The following is a 20,764-nucleotide window of genomic DNA, read 5'->3' on the forward strand; positions in this document are numbered from 1 at the left end:
TCGCCCACTCTTTAAAGAGTGGGTGGCCTCTCCTTTAAAGATAGCGTGAAGCACTCGGTCATTCAGGAGAGGCTGAGAGTGGAGCTACTACTCCTCCTTGTTGAGGTGTTTTAGGCATGTCCCAATTGGGAGACGGGGCAGACACAGTGGAGAAATTGCATCTCTCGGCAAGCTTGGGAACACCTTTACCTGGAAGGGCTGGTGGAGATGGCCAAGGAGAGAGGTCTGGGCATCTGTTTAGACTGCTGTCCCAGTGACATGGACCCAGACAAGCGGTAGAGGTTGGATGGTTGGATGGACGTAGCCCTGTGGTAACACATGAGGGCCTCCTAGCTCTATTGCCAAAGTCTATGTGACAGCACATTTGTGCCTTTTTACTTTTGGATTAGTCTGAGGAAATATGTTATCCTTAGTCGATTTGCTCCAAACTAATCATCCCTCCTCAAGTAGTTGCTGTACAATAGAAATTGATCTAAACTTTGTGACAGTGGTGCCCAATGGAGTGGAAGTTGCTTGTTGCTATTTGAAGTCTGATTTTTTTTTTTAAATTCCTTAAAAACAAATTCTGCTTTTTTGTTGTAGGAAAAAAAATGTAGTTACATGTGTATTATGAATTCCGGTATTTTAATGTCAGTTTATATCTGTCCACTCTGGCATGGAGAAGTAATGATGCCCTAGGAAAAATTCCCCCGATGCAGTGTCTACTTCCTGAACCGAGAGACTGCTAAGTCAGCAAAAGCTGGTAATCGACACAGTTGTGACAAGTCTTGGTTAACAGCTCTGAATGAGTAAGGGAGGTTACAGGCTCATGATACCATGTTTTAATAAATGTGGTTCTCTGCGTGAACCCATAACGTTGTGGGTTTAAAGTGTAACAGCAGTCTTTCTGCCGCTCAGAGTTCTTCATGTTTTCAGTTTTCTCTCAGCCGGCTGGTCCGATTTATCTTTCCTCTACGGTTTGCTGTATCTTCTTTAAGGCCCTTTGCCCCCCAAGTTACGCAACACATCTGTAAAGTATCATCTTTTATCTGCTCCAAATATGAAAATCTATACTGTAGTCTGCATTTAAGTTATTTCAGCAATGCCCACTATACAGACCAAAGATCCATGGGTAAAATGCTAATGTTTTCCATGCGTCGGTGTAAGCAAACACAGCCAGCAGCAGTTCCTGTCCCCCTGCAGTCTTTACTGTCGTCAGCCTCCCATTCATACCGCTGGACAGCTTTTCAGTGTAACAGAGAACAGATGGAGATGGCCTGTTGATTTTCTCAAACCTCTAGATACACTAGAAAGCATAAGCCTGACTAAACTGTGTTGGTTGATGGTAATTCAAGTACAAGTACAAGTTAATACAATTCCCCTGCACAACAGTTGCAGTGTCTCAGTACCGAGTAATTCCCTTGCTATGGCTTTCAGTACCCTGGTGTATTGTATTAAACCACATGTAATTAAAGTATGAAACCAGAGCCACAACATTATATTTACAGTCATTAGCAACAAAATGAGGTTAGTAAAACAGGCCTAATGCATTTGCTGCACAGAGTGCAATTTTGTCTCCCCAAGGCAAAGTGTACCAAGCTGTGTTCATACACATCTGAAGTGCAGTTTCATAACCACAGGAAAACATGCAAAGTGCTTGATCAGAATTACCACCACATCAAAATGGGCCTAATGCATTTAAAACTCACCGGTTACCATTTGGTAACTCATTTTTTTCATACTCATACAGTATGAAAACTAAACTGAAATAAGCCAGGCTTTCTATTTCCTTAAGTCCAGTCTTTATGCTAAGCTATGCAAACGACAGTTTTACAGGTACAGATGTCCAAGATTTCCATAAGGAGATGAGCATGCACCACTTTGCTGATAAAAAGCAGTCTAATAAGGATTAAAATTCATTGTAAAATTAAAGGCTGGATCTTAAGCGCATGTGGTTGTGTAAGAAAGTTAGATTGTGCCAAAACAAATCATATGATTGCATTGCTTTGGGCATGTCGCTACAGGTACTTAGAAGACGAGCGTGCCAGATGCTTGATCCTTTTTTTGCCGTAGATAATTGTATTCTGTGTATCACTGTAAGTTACCTGATCAGGCTTGTTGATAATTTTATGCTTCTGAAAATCAAATGAACACTAAACCATAAACCAAAACACTGCATGTACATAGTAAATGTTGAATAAGCTTGAGATTCACCACTTTCATAAATGTGTTCAAATGATGTCATTGGTTAAAAAAATACACATGGGGAAAATGGAAAAACATCTGGGAATGTGGTGTTAGGAAGTAGGCATATTCAGTTATTTGCTACTAGCATAACAACTGTAAGCACCAGGATTAAAAAGGATGAATTAAAAAAATTAGACGCCACCTGTGGCTCTGCTCCATTACTTCTTAAGCTGTTCAGCATTCCACTCTTAGAACAGTGTTTTATTGAATAAACTGCCTTAACAGCTCAGTGATAGCACTTTATAATCACCATCGTCATTATTAAATGGTGAACTGATAGCTCATTTAGCTTTAGTTAGTAGTTTTGACTGTTTCAGTGGATTATTTTAAAGAACAAATACTTTACCTAAATAATATTTATAGCTGTTCTTATGTTTTTAAGTATTCAAAAAGGCAGGTGGGATGCTAGTGGAAAAATCACAAGACTCCAAATCTAGAGATGGTGGTCTGTGTCCTGCTTTTTCTTTTCTTTTTTTTCCATATTCATTTTGCTATTTGCTTGAGTTTATCTTCAGTTGATGTGTTGATCAAAGGTCCTACAAACCTTTGATATTAAATCTCTGGACACCTGAATGAGCGTTAATTAAAAGAAAACAAAAAACTATTAGATCGTAAATGGTTACAGAAAATTAAATAGTAACGGAATTCTATTTTTTAAGTATGTATTTCGCTTTAGTAAAGTAATGGCAGTTAACTCACTTTTGGTGAAAAGTTACAATAGATAAAACTAACTTCAAGGTAAGTTTAAGATCCTGTAATATTAGACATCATGAGAATGAGGTTAAGTTTGCTAATCAACAATAAAAGCTTTATTACAAAATTAGAGTTTGTGTTAATGATCACAAAGTCAGAATGTAGTATGTAACGTGTGTATGATTTATAAATCGGGGATTAAAGTAGTTTGGTAAGAGCCAAACTATCCATAGGTTGTGTTCATGATTCTACAGCGCTCATGTTCAGTTAAGCTGATGATGTCGATTCACTGACTGAACACACAGTAGCTTTATACTTACTCGGGATGGGAAATTTGACATGATGGCTTGTGTAACATAAGTTCTAATGATGAAATCCACAAAGAGCAGCAACGCCGATCAGCTGATCACAACCTGTGCAGAAAAGCTGCTTCTCACAATAGAAATCATTATCGTTGTGACCCCATGCTGCACCACCACTCATTTTTCACACCTTCAGATTGGTGGTAGTGGTGCACACCTGCCAAATCTCACTTTAACCACTCACCCTCCTACAGTGTAGTCAGAAGCAAATAGAGCGGATTTTCTCTGGTCAAACTAAGTGGATTAGATGTAAAAATTATGCATAAAATTGTTATTCCTTGTATTGATACTATTCGATTATGACATGAGATTTAATTAGTTTGGCAAAAATAAGCTTTTCAGTTTAACTTGAGTGAAGAAGTTGAATCGGTAGTTTCAAACTTTTAGCTGAATGTTTTTTTTAATGCAAGTATCTGATTCTGCTAGAAGAGGCACTCGTGTGTGCTTTTCCCACTTCTGTTATCAGTTTACAGCTAACAGTTTAATTTACTGTCAATCTATATTTTACCAACAGTGGCTATTTTTAGTGTCACTTCAAGTGATGTTCATTTGAAATCTTTTCATTTTTCATTTTAGTCTCAGTTGCAATATAAACCATTTATAAATCACCTCAAGTTTTGACAGTAAAATTGATTTTGACATGGCGACAGTCAAGTATTTTAGCAAAGGCCTTAATCATTTAGTGATGTGAAATGTATCGAAAAGCTTCACTTCAGTGATTTTGTGACTTGGATATTTAAGTCACAGTGCTGAGATTTTCAGTTTTGAGGTTGCTGACATGTGCTTGTCTCATTAAATCACTGAAAGGTTGGGGGGCAGATGGGGGTATGCAATAGAATGACTGTGTCACCATACTGAGTCATCTTAAAAGCACACGTTGCAACAAGTCTAAACAAATTAGACAGCGAGTCTCAGCGAGGAAAGAGCAGCTCTGACTGCCAGCATGTACAGTAGAGATTTTGTACTACTGTAAGCTGCATTGCTCGTTGTATTTGAAAGTGGTAGTACTTGAAGCTCAGGTGATAAAGTGATCTTTTATATTGCTCCATAATTTCAGATATAAAGCTTTTCACTTTCTGATATTCTGCAAATGATTTATTTGGATTCACAGGGTGTTTTGATTTTACAACATCAAAAGTTCAAGAAAAAAAGACGAGAGGGGGCTAAAATTTTTGTTAAAAGACCTTTTAATTAGAATGTTTGTCATTGTGGTTTAGTGATTTTACTTTGTTTATTTGTTCATGTTAATATGGCATGAATACTGTCTTATTCAGTCTGTTCTATACTAGTGTTAGAAAGAAAGCCAGCGTGAAGTGCCTTAAAGCTGCATTCTTTTTAATGGCCACCAGGATCTTGTTACTTGTTGCAGTGTCTTCTGATGTTGTTGATCAGTTTATGGCAGCGGCCAAACTTGCGGCCCACGTCACCCCTACTTGAGCTGATACATTGACCTGAAGAAATAAAATGCAATTTGGCCTTTGAAGTTACTTTTCTTTTTTTGTCTTTTTAGGAAGGATTTGTTCGTTGTTGAGTGCAATGTTAAAATAAGTTCTTTAAAAAGCAACAAAATATTTAATATGGAGGCAACAAGCATGTGGGGAGCACAGACATGTGGAGGGATTGGCTGTGTTAGTTCAGTTCTTTGTAGAGAAAACAGCTTTCACTATCAGTGAGAAACTAATGTGTACACTTAAGTCTGCATTCTTACTTTGGTAAATACGAACAAATTTATAGCAGAAGTGCGGCCACGTGTGTGGCCAGAAACAGAGGACCAATTTGTTTATTTGGTAGTTCAATAAAAGGCTTCAGTTGGTTAAGAGTGAGGGGAAAATTGTGTTTGCATTTGCAGTTTTGTCTTCGTAGACAATATTTGAAATTTCAAAAACAAACAAAACACTAAATTTTCTGTGTGTGTTTTCTTTGTTTAGTTTTTTGTACTACTTGAACAGCAAAGTTCCCTGAAATGAGATGACAGTGCCAGCAGTGGCCCACAGCTCATTTAAGCCAGAGACCCCTGGTTTATGGTCTCATCCACTTGTTTTGGGTCAAACTGATCACTAAATCAGATTTAGTAATTCTAAGATTAAGAAAATAGAATTAAGCAGGATATTCTCATAGCTAATGACTTCTGATTAACGAGCGTGATTGACATGCAGAGTGACACAATTTTCTTCTTTGTGGTTTTAGTCAAAGATAACACGTTTCCTGATGAGTCGAGAGAGCAGCTTCTGTATAAATCAGATTGATTTGATTACCATGAAGCCGATGTACCAGGATGTTTAAGTCAAATGCCGCTATTGAATCTTTCCTGGCTCTTATCGCTCAGTGTGATCGGTATTACCACATGATGAGACTCATAAGGGAGAAAATTATCTGGCTTGCAGTTTAACACTCCGGTCTGCTTCTGCTTCTACTAATATTTTATCTCAGTCTTGTGAAAAGAAATCCTCCTGCTCTCTGAACCTTTACATCTCGCCTTTTGTTAAAGTCTCAGCATTCAGGTCTTTAGTGCGAAGACAACGACCTTGAAAGTCTGTGAAACAGAATGAAGTCTAGTACCGGTAGTCTGCCTTTAGTAGCAGCTGCAGTGTTGAAAGTAGCTTGTCTCTTCCCTTTCATTAATCTCCTGCTTGATAGAAGCCTCTGGTGTTTCTTAAGGCTTCTAAAACACATTTTGTTAACTTGTTTTTCCTTAATCAATATCAGTTGACACACAGAGTTGTAATATTTTAAGCTTTTACAGTTACACCACTTTTACACTTTTACACCAGCAGTGTTTTACATACTACAATCTGAACACAAATAATATGTTGTCCTGCTGCTCAGGTTGACCTGAAGAAAGGAGAAATGGAGAGGAGGACCTATTAGTTGCTGTGTCATGCGCACATTTGCAATGCAAAGCATGCAGAAGTCACTACTTCATTTAGGTGAAAAGTAACATCTGCTTGCAGTAGTCCTCCATGTGTCAGGTAAACCTGAATGGATCATTTAAAAAAAAAAAAGTTGTTTGTTCCAGAGAACCAGAGAAGAAGATTGGTGCTGTTCTCATGCCTGTGTGATAAATGTATTAGTCCAGACAGGAGATGGTTAGCTTAAATGGAAACGGGCGCTAACACAGTTGTATCCACAGGTGACAACAGCCACCTGTTGACACTTCTCACTAATTAGCATGCCACACTTTCACTTCCCTGTGTTATTTTCATAAAAAGTGAAGTTAAAAATGACAACTTGTATGTTATACAGGGTTAAGAGCTTGGACTGGTTACACCAGTCCAAACTATTGAAGCTGATATAATGCCATTAGCACCCAGTGTTCTTTGTTAATAATAATAAAAATAATGATGGATTGCATTTATATAGCGCTTTTTGGGACCCCTCAAAGCGCTTTACAATACCACTATTCATTCACACTCACATTCATACACTGGTGGAGGCAAGCTACAGTTGTAGCCACAGCTGCCCTTGGGCAGACTGACAGAAGCGAGGCTGCCATATTGCGCCATCGGCCCTTCTGGCCATCACCAGTAGGCTGTTGGTGAAGTGTCTTGCCCAAGGACACAACGACCGAGACTGTCCGAGCTTTATTTGCAGGGTTCAGGTTGTGCATACTGAGCATTTAACAGCATGTTCCCTCTATCTGTTTGTCCTTGTAGGAGCACCAAGGTGTCCTTTTATCTAAATGCTTCATTGAGCAGTTTAAAACCAAAACAATCCCAAACAGATTCCTTTTCGTAGTATTAACATTTTGATAAATCTTCAGCAAATCTGGAACTTTGGATTCTTTGGACCCAGACCGAGAGACTAGTTGGGGATTCCTTGGCAACGTCAACTCACTATGGAAGAAAGTGTATTTCCCCCTGCAGTTTGCAAGTGGTTACTACAGGTTGCTGTCTGTCGCTGGGTGATATCAGTGACAACAGAGTTGCTCCACAGAAATTCTCCTTGTGATTGCTAGCAGATTACCTAACCTAGGTTAGGGTTAGGGTTAGCTTGCATAGAAGATGATTGTTTGCAAACATTTGCTAACTAACCACAGAGCGGTTGTGAAACTAGGAAAAAATGTGATGCTGACCTGAAATGGAGTACGTTTACCTTCAAAGTAAAAGCTGCACCTTTTGAAACATGTTTTTTCAGTAGAAAGGACTGTGTGCAGCAACCAATGCATTTGCAGGGTGGTCTTTAATGCACCAACACATGCCTTCTTACAACCAATTTCATCTAGTAAGAGCTCGGAAGCTGCAACCACTTGCCAGTTGGTTGGAATTGGATTTTTCCTAAAAGACTGGCAGTTACAGCGGGTCACTGACCTGTCTGTAGGCCTGCATGATTTAGAATAGTTTGTTTTCAGGTTTATATTGATTAACCACTGAGTGAAATATTTTTTATTTTTAAGATTATTCTTTTGGCCTTTTATGGATAGAGACTGTGTATCTAGGCAGGAAAGTGGGGAATACTGCTGTCCCATCATACAGCATATGGTAAATGGCCAGTATTTGTATTGCACTTTACACTACATTCAGTCATCCACCCATTCACACACTGGTGATAGCAGCTACACTGTAGCCACAGCTGCCCTGGGGCGCACTGACAGAGGCGAGGCTGCCGGACACTGGCGCCACTGGGCCCTCTGACCAACACCAGTAGGCAACGGGTGAAGTGTCTTGCCCAAGGACACAACGACCGAGACTGTCGGAGCCGGGGCTCAAACCGGCAACCTTCCGATTACAAGGCGAACTGCCAACTCTTGAGCCACGATGGTAGCATATGATCATCTGCTCACTCACTGAGCTACACTGAGTAAAATAATTTTGCTGAAGTTTTGCTGCAGCTTCTTCCTAAAGTTGATGTTAAACATAATAGATTATTATCTCTATGACAATGTACTGAAGTAAATGTGTATCTGATGGTAAAATACAGCTTATTGTTTTGGCTTGTGGACTTTAACATCCTGTGAGTCAGAAAATTCATTTCTGTTTGGACTGTGAAATGGAGAAACCCTGCTGATAAACAGTACATTCACGGTCTGAGAATTCTTTTAGTTTCCTGTCATTATTGGAGCTAAAGTGCATACATTTTTTTGTGGTAAAAACTGCAAACACACACTGGGAGAAGTTCATGAATTTAGGTTTAAAAATAACAAGTTTATAAGGCTCACGTTCACGGTCTGGGAAATCTTTAAGAAGATTAGCAGAACCACTGGTTTCACTGCTCGCTCTTGAGCAATGTTAAGACTATCTGAAGTGGAGAGGGACATTCTACAGCCACACACACATGCGCAAGCACACACTTAGCCATGCAGATGGGCGTGGCAAGGTATGAAGAGTGGTTAGATGCTGGCAGCTGTGTTTATCTTGGTTCGATCTGTGGGTGGGCCTTCAGCCGTGTGGGAGCACCATAACTGCATTGTCAGAGTTGCGTATCTGCGAATGTTTACTTGGCGTTCTCCTCTGTCCTCTGGGCTAATCAGATATTGTTCTTCAGCTGCAAGTAAACGAGCCATCTGTCTTTGACACGTCATGCTAAAGGTTTTAATATTTACACATTATCCGAAGTGGTGCACACTTTGTACATGTTTCTTAACCTCCATTGCTACTAATGCAGGTGGACTGCACTCTGCTTTCCCGTCAGTGCAGTTTGTGGACCAGTGTCGGCTCATCTCAAATAGACGCGGACTGATTTATCAATCGGCAGATATTATTGGCCGATAGGCTTTAATCTTAAAGTAAAAAATGTTGGATGAAAAGTCAAAATGACAAGGTGAACATTATCCACAGTATTAATGCACATTTACCTTACAAAATAAAGTCCTGTTGGCGTTAGATAAATAAAACTGTATTGAATGCAGTTTGCCCATATACCCATTATGATCGTGAATATTATGGTAATTTGAAGTTTTTAAATATCCAGTTCAAAGAAATTATTAAAAGCCCCAAATTATCCTGACATTTATCCTCATACTGATTGAATTTGAGTTTGATTATTAAGGAAAGTGATTAACACAATGCCAGGTTACTTTCACTGGATATATATATGTGTAGTTTAAATCCAAACATCAGATATAAAACAAACAAAGACACAAAACTTTCTTCCACTGGGTAGCTAACCAACTGGTCACCTTTGAAGTTATAGATTTAATATTATTGCAGGCCAGCACATCATGTTTTCCTGCCCCCCAATTTGTAGCAATGAGCAGATGTTCACAAGATGTTTACTAAGAGTTTTAACTTAAGGAAACCAGTTGGTGTGATTAAATTCTGTAGGTTGTGGAGGTGGGATTCCAGCTTGTGCAGTTTAGACAAGGTGTTAGCTTTGTGGGTCTTTCAGTGAGATGTAGGCATGTAAACTAAACCGCTGTTTTCTTGTGTCCACAGGTATCCAACCGGACATTTAATTCCAGTTGGCCTGACCTCCCAGAGTGTTTTCAGCTCTCTGTTCTCTCATGGGTGCAGTGCATCTATCTGTGGGCTGTCAGCCCAATCTACATCTTCTGTCTCAAGAAGAACAAGAAAGGATACATCATGATGTCACTTTTGAACAGGTTCAAGACGGTGAGAGAGCATTTCATACACTCATCACTTTAGTTTATTATAGTTCAGTGTATGGTAATGTCACATAGTACACATTATTGTGTTTAAAACTAGTTGGGAGGTACTGCAATATGTGAGATTTTGCAAGATAATTCGTATATTCATGTCTATAAAATAAAAACCCGAGGGTCCAATACTGAACCATGTTAGATTCAACATTTATCTTTCATATATTCACGTTTAGTGTCTATAAATTGTACATTGTGTTCATTTATTTAAATAATTACTGAATAATATGTAATCTGTTTCTCATATATGGTATAACCGCAGTACAAAGAGGAGCATTTCATGTTCTATGAATGCAGTTTTTAAAGCCTCTTTTATGTGTTTGATTTCTAGTAACGTCCTGCAAACTAAGGTTGCACTAGAGTATATCAATTTTAGTAACCGAGTACTTTGTTTCTCTGTTTTAGATGGTTAAATGATTTTCAGGTTATCATACATGTTATCATATATCATCACATTAACTCGACCAGCAGAGAGCGTCTAGAACTTGAAGTATAAATAAATATATTACAAACTAACTAACGAACTAAACCAAGCACAAGACTGGCCAGAAATCTCCTCATATTTTGATGGCTTTGACTTCTGTGTCTTATTTCTTTGTTTTTATATAATTCAATGTTTGTTTTCTCTCCCTTCGTCTCTCGGTTTGCTCTCAGGCATTTGGCTTTTTGCTGTGGATTGTGTGCTGGATAGATCTTTTCTACACATTGCACGAGGGCAATCAGCCGCCCATCTACTATGTAACCCCACTCGTGCTTGGCATGACCATGGTGAGGATCATGTTTTATATATATATATATATATATATATATATATATTTGTTTTTTTTTGTTTTTTTAAGAATTATACAAATGTTTTTTTGCATATTCAAATACAGGCTGATGTAGGCCACATATACAAGAGATTAATATCTGAGTGATAAAAGATAAGAGTCACGGAGACTGGCTTGCCAAAATGACAGCAGCTGTTCGTGTGATGGATAAAGTGAAATAGCAACATGGGCAGTTAGCTTGCCTTCAGTGCTCCAGAGGTGTTTTTACATGACTGTAACAGAAAATCGAAGCTGACATTACACATCCATAACCAGCTGTGGCCAGTTAATGTGTGATCCGAATCTTTGTTCATGTTCACATGCACACACTCAAATACTGCGTGTGGGTGAAAGGCTGAAATCCTTTCTCTTAGCTTCTTCTAAGCAAGTGTAACTCGGCTATGAAGCACAACAAAATAAGTGAGTTTTGTGTAAACAGAAACGTCCACAGAGATGTGGAGGAGCCTGTATAGACAAACAATGTGACTCAGAGCTTAAGGAGCGGGAGGCCTCAAACTTTTTTTTAAATCATCTTAAGTGCAGTTATGGTCTAGAATAATAAAACAAAAGAGGAAAACGTAGCAATCACTGTGTAATTCTGTGTCCATTTCCTGCTTATGTCTGTCCGTGGGCCAAAGCTAAATTATTTGGTCTTTGTCAGGAAATCCAAAGGATCAGTATTTCAGCTATTTATTGTTTGATTTCCTGAAGTAACAAGAAGTGGGGAAACATTCCTGTATCGCTGTACTTCAAAGACACGGGTCACAAACGCAGAAATGTTTCTCCGATTGATACATTTAAGACATAATGCCACAGTAAAGACTTCCCTGTTTTTTGTAAAACAACAACAACAAAAAGAAAACCAAATGAAACTATGCAAGAGAAAAGGGTTTCTCACACTCATATATGCTACTTTGATTTGAAATCCCTGTAGTTGCATCATTCCACACTCATAAATGTACAGGGTTTGGCAGCAAAACTTTAGACTTTCTGATGGTTCAGCTTTTTTCAACTTGCAGTCATGGACACTATAGACACAATACAAGAGGGGTGTCCAACTCCAGGCCTTGAGGGCCGGTGTACTGCAGGTTTTAGATCTTACCCTGAGTCAACACACCAGAAGAGAATAGAGATGGCCGTAAAAATGCCATTAAAACAGTCAGCTTCAAATGGAAATTCTCTGAACTGATACAATTCACCCAAAAAAATACACAAAATATTGATAAAAGATATGCACAGTGCCCGTGAGACCATGAAATGAATCCTAGACTCCACACTGAAGCCTCTTTGCCATCATGTCAGACGTGCTAGATAACATGCTAGAATTTCACTCACTAACTGCAGCAGTAACTTTGTTGGTGGCCTTTTCTATTTGTCAGATAATGCCAATAAAATGCTCCAAAAACCATCAACACCACGGACACGTTTAAAACCTCTCTAAGAGCCTTACCAGCTACAGCTGCCTAACTTGGCAGACTTGCAGATAAAACAACTCCTAACTGTGTAAGCCTTGACAAATGAATGGGTGAGTTATACAAAAAAAAGACAATGATGCCAAAATAGTTGTTAAGTAAGGGAAATTAGCAGGTTGGTCAACACATGCTTTGGAGTGTTGTAATGTTTTAAAGTTGGGTGTTTTAACACAGGAGTCCATGGGACTGAGCGAGGCTCTGGAGGCAATTTTAAGAAATGCAGTTTTTGGTGCAATTTTTAGCTCATTTGGAGCTAATCAGTATCCCAGTAGTGCTTTCATTTGAGCCACAGATCAAGACAGACTGGAGGAGCGGGCATTGAGTTGGGTTTTCAATACCTGATTAGTTTACTAACTCATGTGCTTGATTAAAAGATACATTTTGTTGTTTATGAAAGGTCAAACATATATATTGTTCAGCTAATATACATTTTCCCATGTGGTTTAATGTTGTTAATGTCCAGTAAATGAATGATCTGTTAGACTGTTGATGTTACCTCTTTAAATCCCAAACTGTTAAAAACAAAATGCATCCATCAGTGTGATAAGTGCTCAGATGCAGTTATCTAAGATTGGACCAAATAAACCAAGATGCAGAAGTGAAGGTACTCTGGCACATTTCTGCACATGTGCAGAAATGTCCTTGTCACACTGGATACAGCTGGCAGTCTTGTGATAAACAGTTTACACCATCGTGAAGTTGTTGCAATTTCAAATGTCGCATGTCTTATTCCAAATCAAAACAGTTTTTTTTCCAGGACGTAAAAACAAATCTGAAACAGTTTCTGTTTCTTAAATCAGAATCAGAATCAGAATACTTTATTGATCCCTGGGGGAAATTATTTTTTGTTACAGTGCTCCATTTTAAACCAACATTAAGACAAGACAGACAATACACTAACTAAGAATAGTACAATATATACATATATATACATACATACATACATAAGTCACTCATAAATAAATAGTTGGAAAAGAAACATGTGTAGGCAGTAAAAGGAGAAAAGTCATATGCACTCTTTTTTTTTTTTTTTTTTTTCCTTTCTCCAAACAAATCCATTAACCAGGCCAGTGCTACAGACCTGAGGCCAGATACTGTGTAAATGGTGATACTGTATTTTTTTCCAGGTTCCTCTTAGACAGGAAAATTGTATTTCGTCTCCCCCTCCACAGCAGTGGAATGTTCCATCACTTCAGTTGTTATTGTTGGCATAAATTTACTGTTTAGAGAAAGTTTTCTGGTGGAAAAGGTGATGAAATCCTTTAGAACCACTAAAAGTCGGACAAGCACACTGCAATGGTTGCCCAAAGTAAAATTAGACAGGAAGCACTGAAATGAAAAACATCACGCAGCAGCAGGAAATGAAAAAGAAAAAAAGTGGACTGAAAAGATGAGAGAATCTTTTCAGTCAAAGACATTGAGGTTTTCAGTCTGCACTTTAAAAAGGAAAAAATCCTGAATGGTGAAAATAATGTAGCTGTGAGGTTTAAAGAGCTGGCCTTGTTGATTTGAGGTGAAAGAATTTAATAAAGGCAGAAAAATCCTTACAAAAGAAATCGACTGCTGCAGAACATTTTAATGATGACTTTGCTCATCCTCTGAAACTTTAGCACGTTTTTTGGTGTAGATGTTCATGAGTCTTTATGACCTTTGTGCCTTTTTTTTATCCTGTGATAAATATTTGCCAATATTTGCTTGACAGACTAAGTTTAGACAGGAAAAAGGAAAAGATTACTTGCTAAACACAGGTGAGTCACATCGGCTAAAAAAAGAAAAGGCTGTGTGTATGGACAGCATTGCAGTCCTAACATGCTTTTTACATCTGGAAATGTGCAATAGTCTACTAGGATCCAAAATTTCATTATCAAAGGGTGAATGAGAAGATGTATGGATGCAGATGCACTTTCCAATTCACTGTCTGTGTAGCCACTGCACTAAAAAGACACCGGCTGTGCATAACTCCTGTAGGCGGACTAGAAAGTAGGATAACAAGAATGAGTAAGTGTACCGAATGTCCTGAATGAGGACATCCTCAAAGGAGCATGCAGCTTATTGGATTCTATCAGAGTTCATTTGCTCATTAATAGCTTAAATACTTATTTACGTTACACTGGGACTTGATGCAGCCTCTGGGTTCATCATCTGTCTGAAATCAGCTGTGTTAGTTTTTCTCCCTGTAAGCCAACTTTCTTCTGATTAGCTGCCCCTTGAAAACAGAAGATTTGAACAGTAGGTAGGTGGAGCTCTGATGTTATTATTTTAAATTTTGAGCATGTTTGATATAAGGATCCACCTCTGAAAAAGTCTAACAGAGGATGAAAAGCAAGTTACGCTTTCACTCTTAATTTAAAGACGGTCCTTAAATTGGTAATTAGCACGAGTTTGATCTCACTGTCTTTTTTAAAAGTCTGTCTTTACCTCTCCATCACCAGAAATAATGTAGCAGAAGCTGACTGAAAAGCCAGATAGGAAAACAGGTCCTCCTGAAGTAAACTGCCCTGAGTGCTGCGGTTCCACGAGGAGCATATCTAACCCAAAGTTGAAACACTGACCCAGTTTGTGTGTGGTTTACCTCACATGCCCTCAGTTATTCTGTCATGGCTAATCTAATACCGTCTCTCCCTCTGCCCCTCACCCCTTCCCAATCCTTTTTCCTCTCTCTGTGTGTCACCCCCACCCCTTCCTTCCCTCTCAGCTGTTGGCCACATTTCTGATCCAGTTTGAGAGGTTACGCGGGGTCCAGTCCTCGGGGGTCCTCTTCATCTTTTGGTTGCTGTGTTTGCTGTGTGCCACTGTGCCTTTCCGCTCCAAGATCCTACAGGCTTCCAGCCAGGTGAGAACATGCCGTTGCCCTCAAATACCTTTTACTTGTCTGCCATCATCTTCTCTGCCTGGTGCCCTTTTTTCACCCGTCTGAATCTCCTTCCCCCAGTCTTGTTGTCTTAAGAGTTGTTTTGGAGTTTACAGTGGGTGGATGCTCTGGCAGGGGTTAGATCAGGGCACCACTAAGCAAAAAGGGAATAGTAGGCCTGTTGTTCCCAGTGTACTTATCTTACCTTCAGTGTGCACCGCTCACCAGCGGAGCTGCAGCTCACAGCAAACAAACCCTGCAGGGAGTATGGAGCTGCGGTGGAGACTGATGCAGAACAGTTGTTTGTAAGCGCTGCTGACCCAGTAGTTCAGCGAATTCTGGTTTTAACAATTGCAAGGCTCTAATCTGCAGGACTTGCATGACTCCCAGATAAGCTTCCCGTCCATGAGAAGGGAAATTGATTAGTGACCCATTAAACTGTTGTACTACAAAGGCTGAAAACTGCTGTTTTTACACAGTAAAGATTCATGTCAAAGTTGATTGCAAGTTGTGCACATGATGAAGAATGGTGCAGTTTATTGAATAATGCAAGATTTTAGACCTGAGTGTATTTAGTGTTATTTAAGGCAGCAAAAATCTATATTTGTTCATAATCATGGCGTTATGAATACGGAACAAAACTGCTCCTAATAAAAACTAGACTGTGCATTGCATTGCAGCATTTTTAATCTTTGTCTTTACTGGTTTGGTCCATTCTTACTATTTATAATCAGGTACCATACACTTGGTACTGCCTAGTGAGAATAGTGGACGATTTAGCTGCTGTACAGGCAGATAAGATAAGATAAGATAAGATAAGATAACCTTTATTAGTCCCACACGTGGGAAATTTGTTTTGTCACAGCAGGAAGTGGACAGTGCAAAAGTTATGACGCAAAAATTAGAATACAATAAGAATAAATACAGTACACAACTGTACAGAATAGAATAAAATAATATACTATATACAGTAGAATAAAATAGAATAAAAATATACAACTAGAAAGTGCATTTTCTGAAGAAACTGCAGTGTGAATGCTTGAATCTGAATGTATGCACTGAAATGAATTAATTGCTGAATTTTGAGTTAAAAATATTGAATGAGATTTAAAAAAAACAACAAAAAAAAAAAACGAATTTAACCTGAAAACAAAGGTGCTGAACTGCTAAAAGCTGAAGGTTACACAGAAGAAGAAGTTGGAAAAAAGCTGAAAATGTTTTAATTGTAAATTAGAAAAACCTAAGAAATGAGAAAAGAACATTTAGAGTCAGAAAACATCTGAAAGAATATTAAAAGGTCATATTCTTTGAATCACTGAATGACTAAAATGTGATCCCTCCACTTGGACCCACACAGTTTAAAAAGTTTACATCTCTGAGCTTTGAAAGACAAGATGTTGGAAAAAGAACAACGATGGCGACGTTTTGAGGGTAAAATGATGGCTTTAACACTGTGGACACAGCAGCAGTTGAAAGAGAAGTGTTTAAGATGAATCTTGGCAGAGTGAGAGAGAGAGCTCGTTAAGCAGGCAGGTGTGAGCCTGGTTGCTATAGTGACTGCACCCAAGGGCTCCATACACACGTACACAGACATGCACCTCACTTTTGCTGCTTAAAATGAACAGAAAAGTCAGGCCCAAACAAATCGCTCCCAAATGAAAAGTAAAAGTCATATTGACAAAATTCTTTCACCGTGAGCGACAGCAATGTCTAGTCTACCTAATTCTCAGTTTTCATGTCTGTGGAGTTTATTATATGGACGTGGTGACAGTGGAAAGACACCATGCTCTTCTGATTTTCAAACGAACCTTCTGAGCCATTTTAACATTAGAGTCTATGGAAGAGTTGGAAGGAGGAGGCTGTGCATTGATGACATTTATGAGAGAACCTTAACACCTAGGACAATAGTAAACACATTGGATGAAAGAGGACAGCGATGGCTACGTTTTGAGGGTAAAATCATACCTGTAGAGCAAACGCTGCGGACACAGCAGCAGTTTTAAAAAAGATTTTAAGATTAATTTTTTTGCTCCTCTCACTCTAGCAGTTGAGCTGCCTCACTCTAGCCCCAACATTCCGTCCCATACACACCCATTATAAACTCTGAAACGGGTGAAAAAACATCATGAAACTTAAACTGGAACTGAAGAAAAAGTATAATAGATATTGAAAAGATAAATACAAGTTGAATAGTTGAATGTCTTGTCTTCGTTTTAAAGTTTGAATGGTGGCTCTATGTCAATGTATGTGGAAGTAGTAAGAGTTTAAAAATGAGTAAGTTGAATGAGGATTTGAAGGGTCTCCCCATTGAAATACATTATAAATTTTTGTTGAATAAAGTTGAATAAAATTAAAAATATAAATGTTAAAAATATGAAAAATAGAAGCAGTGTTGTCCAAAAGAATAGGAATCTAACGGTGTTTGAATGGTTTTTCTAAGTTGAACGGTTTTGAAGGAGTAGGATTACAAAAAACGTACGGAATACAGAATAAAATATAATAATAACTAGAAAAATTTGCATTTCCTGCGAAAATGCAGTGTGGATGCTTAAAGCTGAAGCTGTATGCAAAAAGTAGCTGAAAAAGCTGAAAAGTTGCAGAAATTGTAAAAACTTTGCAGAAGCAAAAGAAGTTTGCTAAAATGGAATAACTTAGCAGAACTGCAATATCTTAGAGGAAACATAATACTTGGCAGAGATACAATAGCATAGCAGAATTTAGCAGAAATATTGTAACTTACCAGAAACATGATAACTTCTCAAAAATACAAGAATTTAGGAGAAATAGTATAAGATAACAGAAAGAATATATTTAGCCAAAAATACTTAAACATTACAGAAACACTATGATTTAGAAAAATAGTACAACAGAGCAGAAATATTGTGATTTACCAGAGACACTGTGATGAACTATGAATATTGTAATTTTAAATTAAGACTATGTTTTAGCACAAATATTATAATTTGGCAGAAATACTATAATTTAGCAGAAATACTATATTAAGCACAAATCCTATAAAAAGCAGAAATGGTATGATTAAGCATAAATACTACATTTAGTAGAAATACTTTGTTTTAGCACAAATCCCATAAAAAGCAGAAATACTGTACTATGATTTAGTAGAAAAACTATAATTAATCAGAAATACTAAATTTAGCAGAAATACTATATTAAGCACACATACTATGAAAAGCAGAAATAATATGATTAAGCATAAATACTACATTTAGCAGAAATACTATATTAAGCACAAATCTTATAAAAAGCAGAAATACTATATTAAGCACAAATCCTATAAAAGCAGAAATAGTATATTAAGCACAAATCTTATAAAATAGCAGAAATAGTATGATTTAGCACAATAGTAATAAGTTAAACAGAAAAATTGGAAAAGCAAAATGGACAGCTGAAAAAATGCTGAACATGCTGAGGGTCCCTCAAATATACTTGTTAAATGACAAAAATCTGAAAAAAAATTTATGACAGCCACACAATTACAAATATGTACACATGAGGAAACACACATGCACAGAGAGACACACACACAAGATCCAATTCAGTCAACCAGTCTAACTATATTCAATTTAAATCCTACAATGACATGCTGCCAAATAAGGGCAGGGTCCTCTCTCTCCCACTAAACACACACACACACACACACACACACACACACACACACACACACACACACACACACACACACAGAGGGAGAGAGCTGCCGAATTTAAATCCACCAATCAGAGTGGCTGTTTACGTTTTCCCGCCAAAACAGGTGCATCTTTTTACACACGCAGCACAGAGAGGCACAGGATTATTGCAGTCTATTTCTCATAGTGAGGACTCCCCTCAAACAAATGACCATAATTTCCTAACTGTAGGGGCTAGAGCGGTCATTCTTACACCGTTTTGTTCAGAAGTGATTGGGGAATCTTCAAGTGTTGACAATTTATCATTCAAATATGAATTTTTAGAGATATATGACATGGATGACTTATTGACTTAGAAGCCACGAATTCCCCAATATGCAAATTTGAATGGCTGAGGCCACATATATGATTGGCTGGCTGGGAAGCCATGCAGGCCCTGATTTGTGGATTTGAATTCCTCAGCCCTGATATGATTGGCTGGCTTAGAAGCCATGAAGGCCCCAATATGCAAATTTGAATGCCTCAGGACACATATATGATTGGCTGGGAAGCCGTGCAGGCCCTGATTTGAAAATTTGAATGTCTCAGTCCTCAGAGAGGATTGGCTGCCTGGGGACCTGGCAGATATATATATAGAAATACTATGATTAAGCATAAATACTACATTTAGTAGAAATACTATGTTTTCGCACAAATACTATAAAAAGCAGAAATACTATAATTTAGCAGAAATACTATATTAGGCACAAATAGTATAAAAAGCAGAAATACTATATTAGGTACAAATCCTATAAAAAGCAGAAATACTATATTAGGCACAAATCCTATAAAAAGCAGAAATACTATATTAGGCACAAATAGTATAAAAAGCAGAAATACTATAATTTAGCAGAAATACTATGTTAGGCACAAATCTTATAAAAAGAATAAATACTATAATTTAGCAGAAATACTATATTATGCACAAATCTTATGAAAAGCAGAAATAGTATGATTTAGCAGAAATACTGTATTTAGCACAAGTGCCGAAAAGTACCAGAAATACTATGATTTAGTAGAATAGTAATAACTTACAAAATTACAAATATGGAGGCATATTGAAACAGAAATGCACAGAGGGACACACAAACACAGGCTCTAATCCAGTCAACCAGTCTAACTATATTCAATTTAAATCCTACAATGACATGCTGCCAAATAAGGGCAGGGTCCTCTCTCTCCCACTAAACACACACACACACACACACACACACACACACACACACACACACACACACACACACACACACACACACACACAGACAGACACAGAGGGAGAGAGCTGCCGAATTTAAATCCACCAATCAGAGTGGCTGTTTACGTTTTCCTGCCAAAACAGGTGCATCTTTTTACACACGCAGCACAGAGAGGCACAGGATTTTTGCAGTCTATTTCTCATAGTGACGACTCCCCTCAAACAAATGACCATAATTTCCTAACCGTAGGGGCTAGAACGGTCATTCTTAAGCCGTTTTGTTCAGAAGAGATGGGGGAATCTTCCAGTGTTAACAATTTATCATTAAAATGTGAATTTTTAGAGATATACAACATGGATGACTTGTTGACTTAGAAGCCACGAATTCCCCAATATGCAAATTTGAATGCCTGAGGCCACATATATGATTGGCTGGCTGGGAAGCCGTGCAGGCCCTGATTTGTGGATTTGAATTCCTCAGCCCTCAGATATGATTGGCTGGCTTAGAAGCCATGAAGGCCCCAATATGCAAATTTGAATGCCTCAGGACACATATATGATTGGCTGGGAAACCGTGCAGGCCCTGATTTGAAAATTTGAATGTCTAAGTCCTCACAGAGGATTGGCTGCCTGGGGACCAGGCAGAAATATATAGAAATACTATGATTAAGCATAAATACTACATTTAGTAGAAATACTATGTTTTAGCACAAATACTATAAAAAGCAGAAATACTATAATTTAGCAGAAATACTATATTAAGCACAAATTCTATAAAAAGCAGAAATACTATATTAAGCACAAATTCTATGAAAAGCAGAAATACTATATTAAGCACAAATCCTATTAAAAGCAGAAATACTATATTAAGCACA

General features: G+C 38.0%; 1 protein-coding gene across 2 annotated transcripts in view; it reads left to right on the plus strand.

Moving 5' to 3' along the window:
* The window catches only part of abcc3 (ATP-binding cassette, sub-family C (CFTR/MRP), member 3), a 68,027-nt gene that overhangs the window by 8,276 nt on the left and 38,987 nt on the right, over window positions 1-20,764 (plus strand). For both annotated transcript variants that reach the window (XM_080873119.1, XM_080873118.1), the window contains exons 2-4: window positions 9,653-9,829; window positions 10,531-10,644; window positions 14,853-14,990. In XM_080873119.1, the coding sequence (XP_080729245.1) occupies window positions 9,653-9,829; window positions 10,531-10,644; window positions 14,853-14,990 (429 nt within the window). The remainder of the gene's footprint in view (window positions 1-9,652; window positions 9,830-10,530; window positions 10,645-14,852; window positions 14,991-20,764) is intronic.

This window comes from Rhamphochromis sp. 'chilingali' (genome assembly GCF_963969265.1).
Source record: "Rhamphochromis sp. 'chilingali' genome assembly, chromosome: 22".
NCBI lineage: Eukaryota > Metazoa > Chordata > Actinopteri > Cichliformes > Cichlidae > Rhamphochromis > Rhamphochromis sp. 'chilingali'.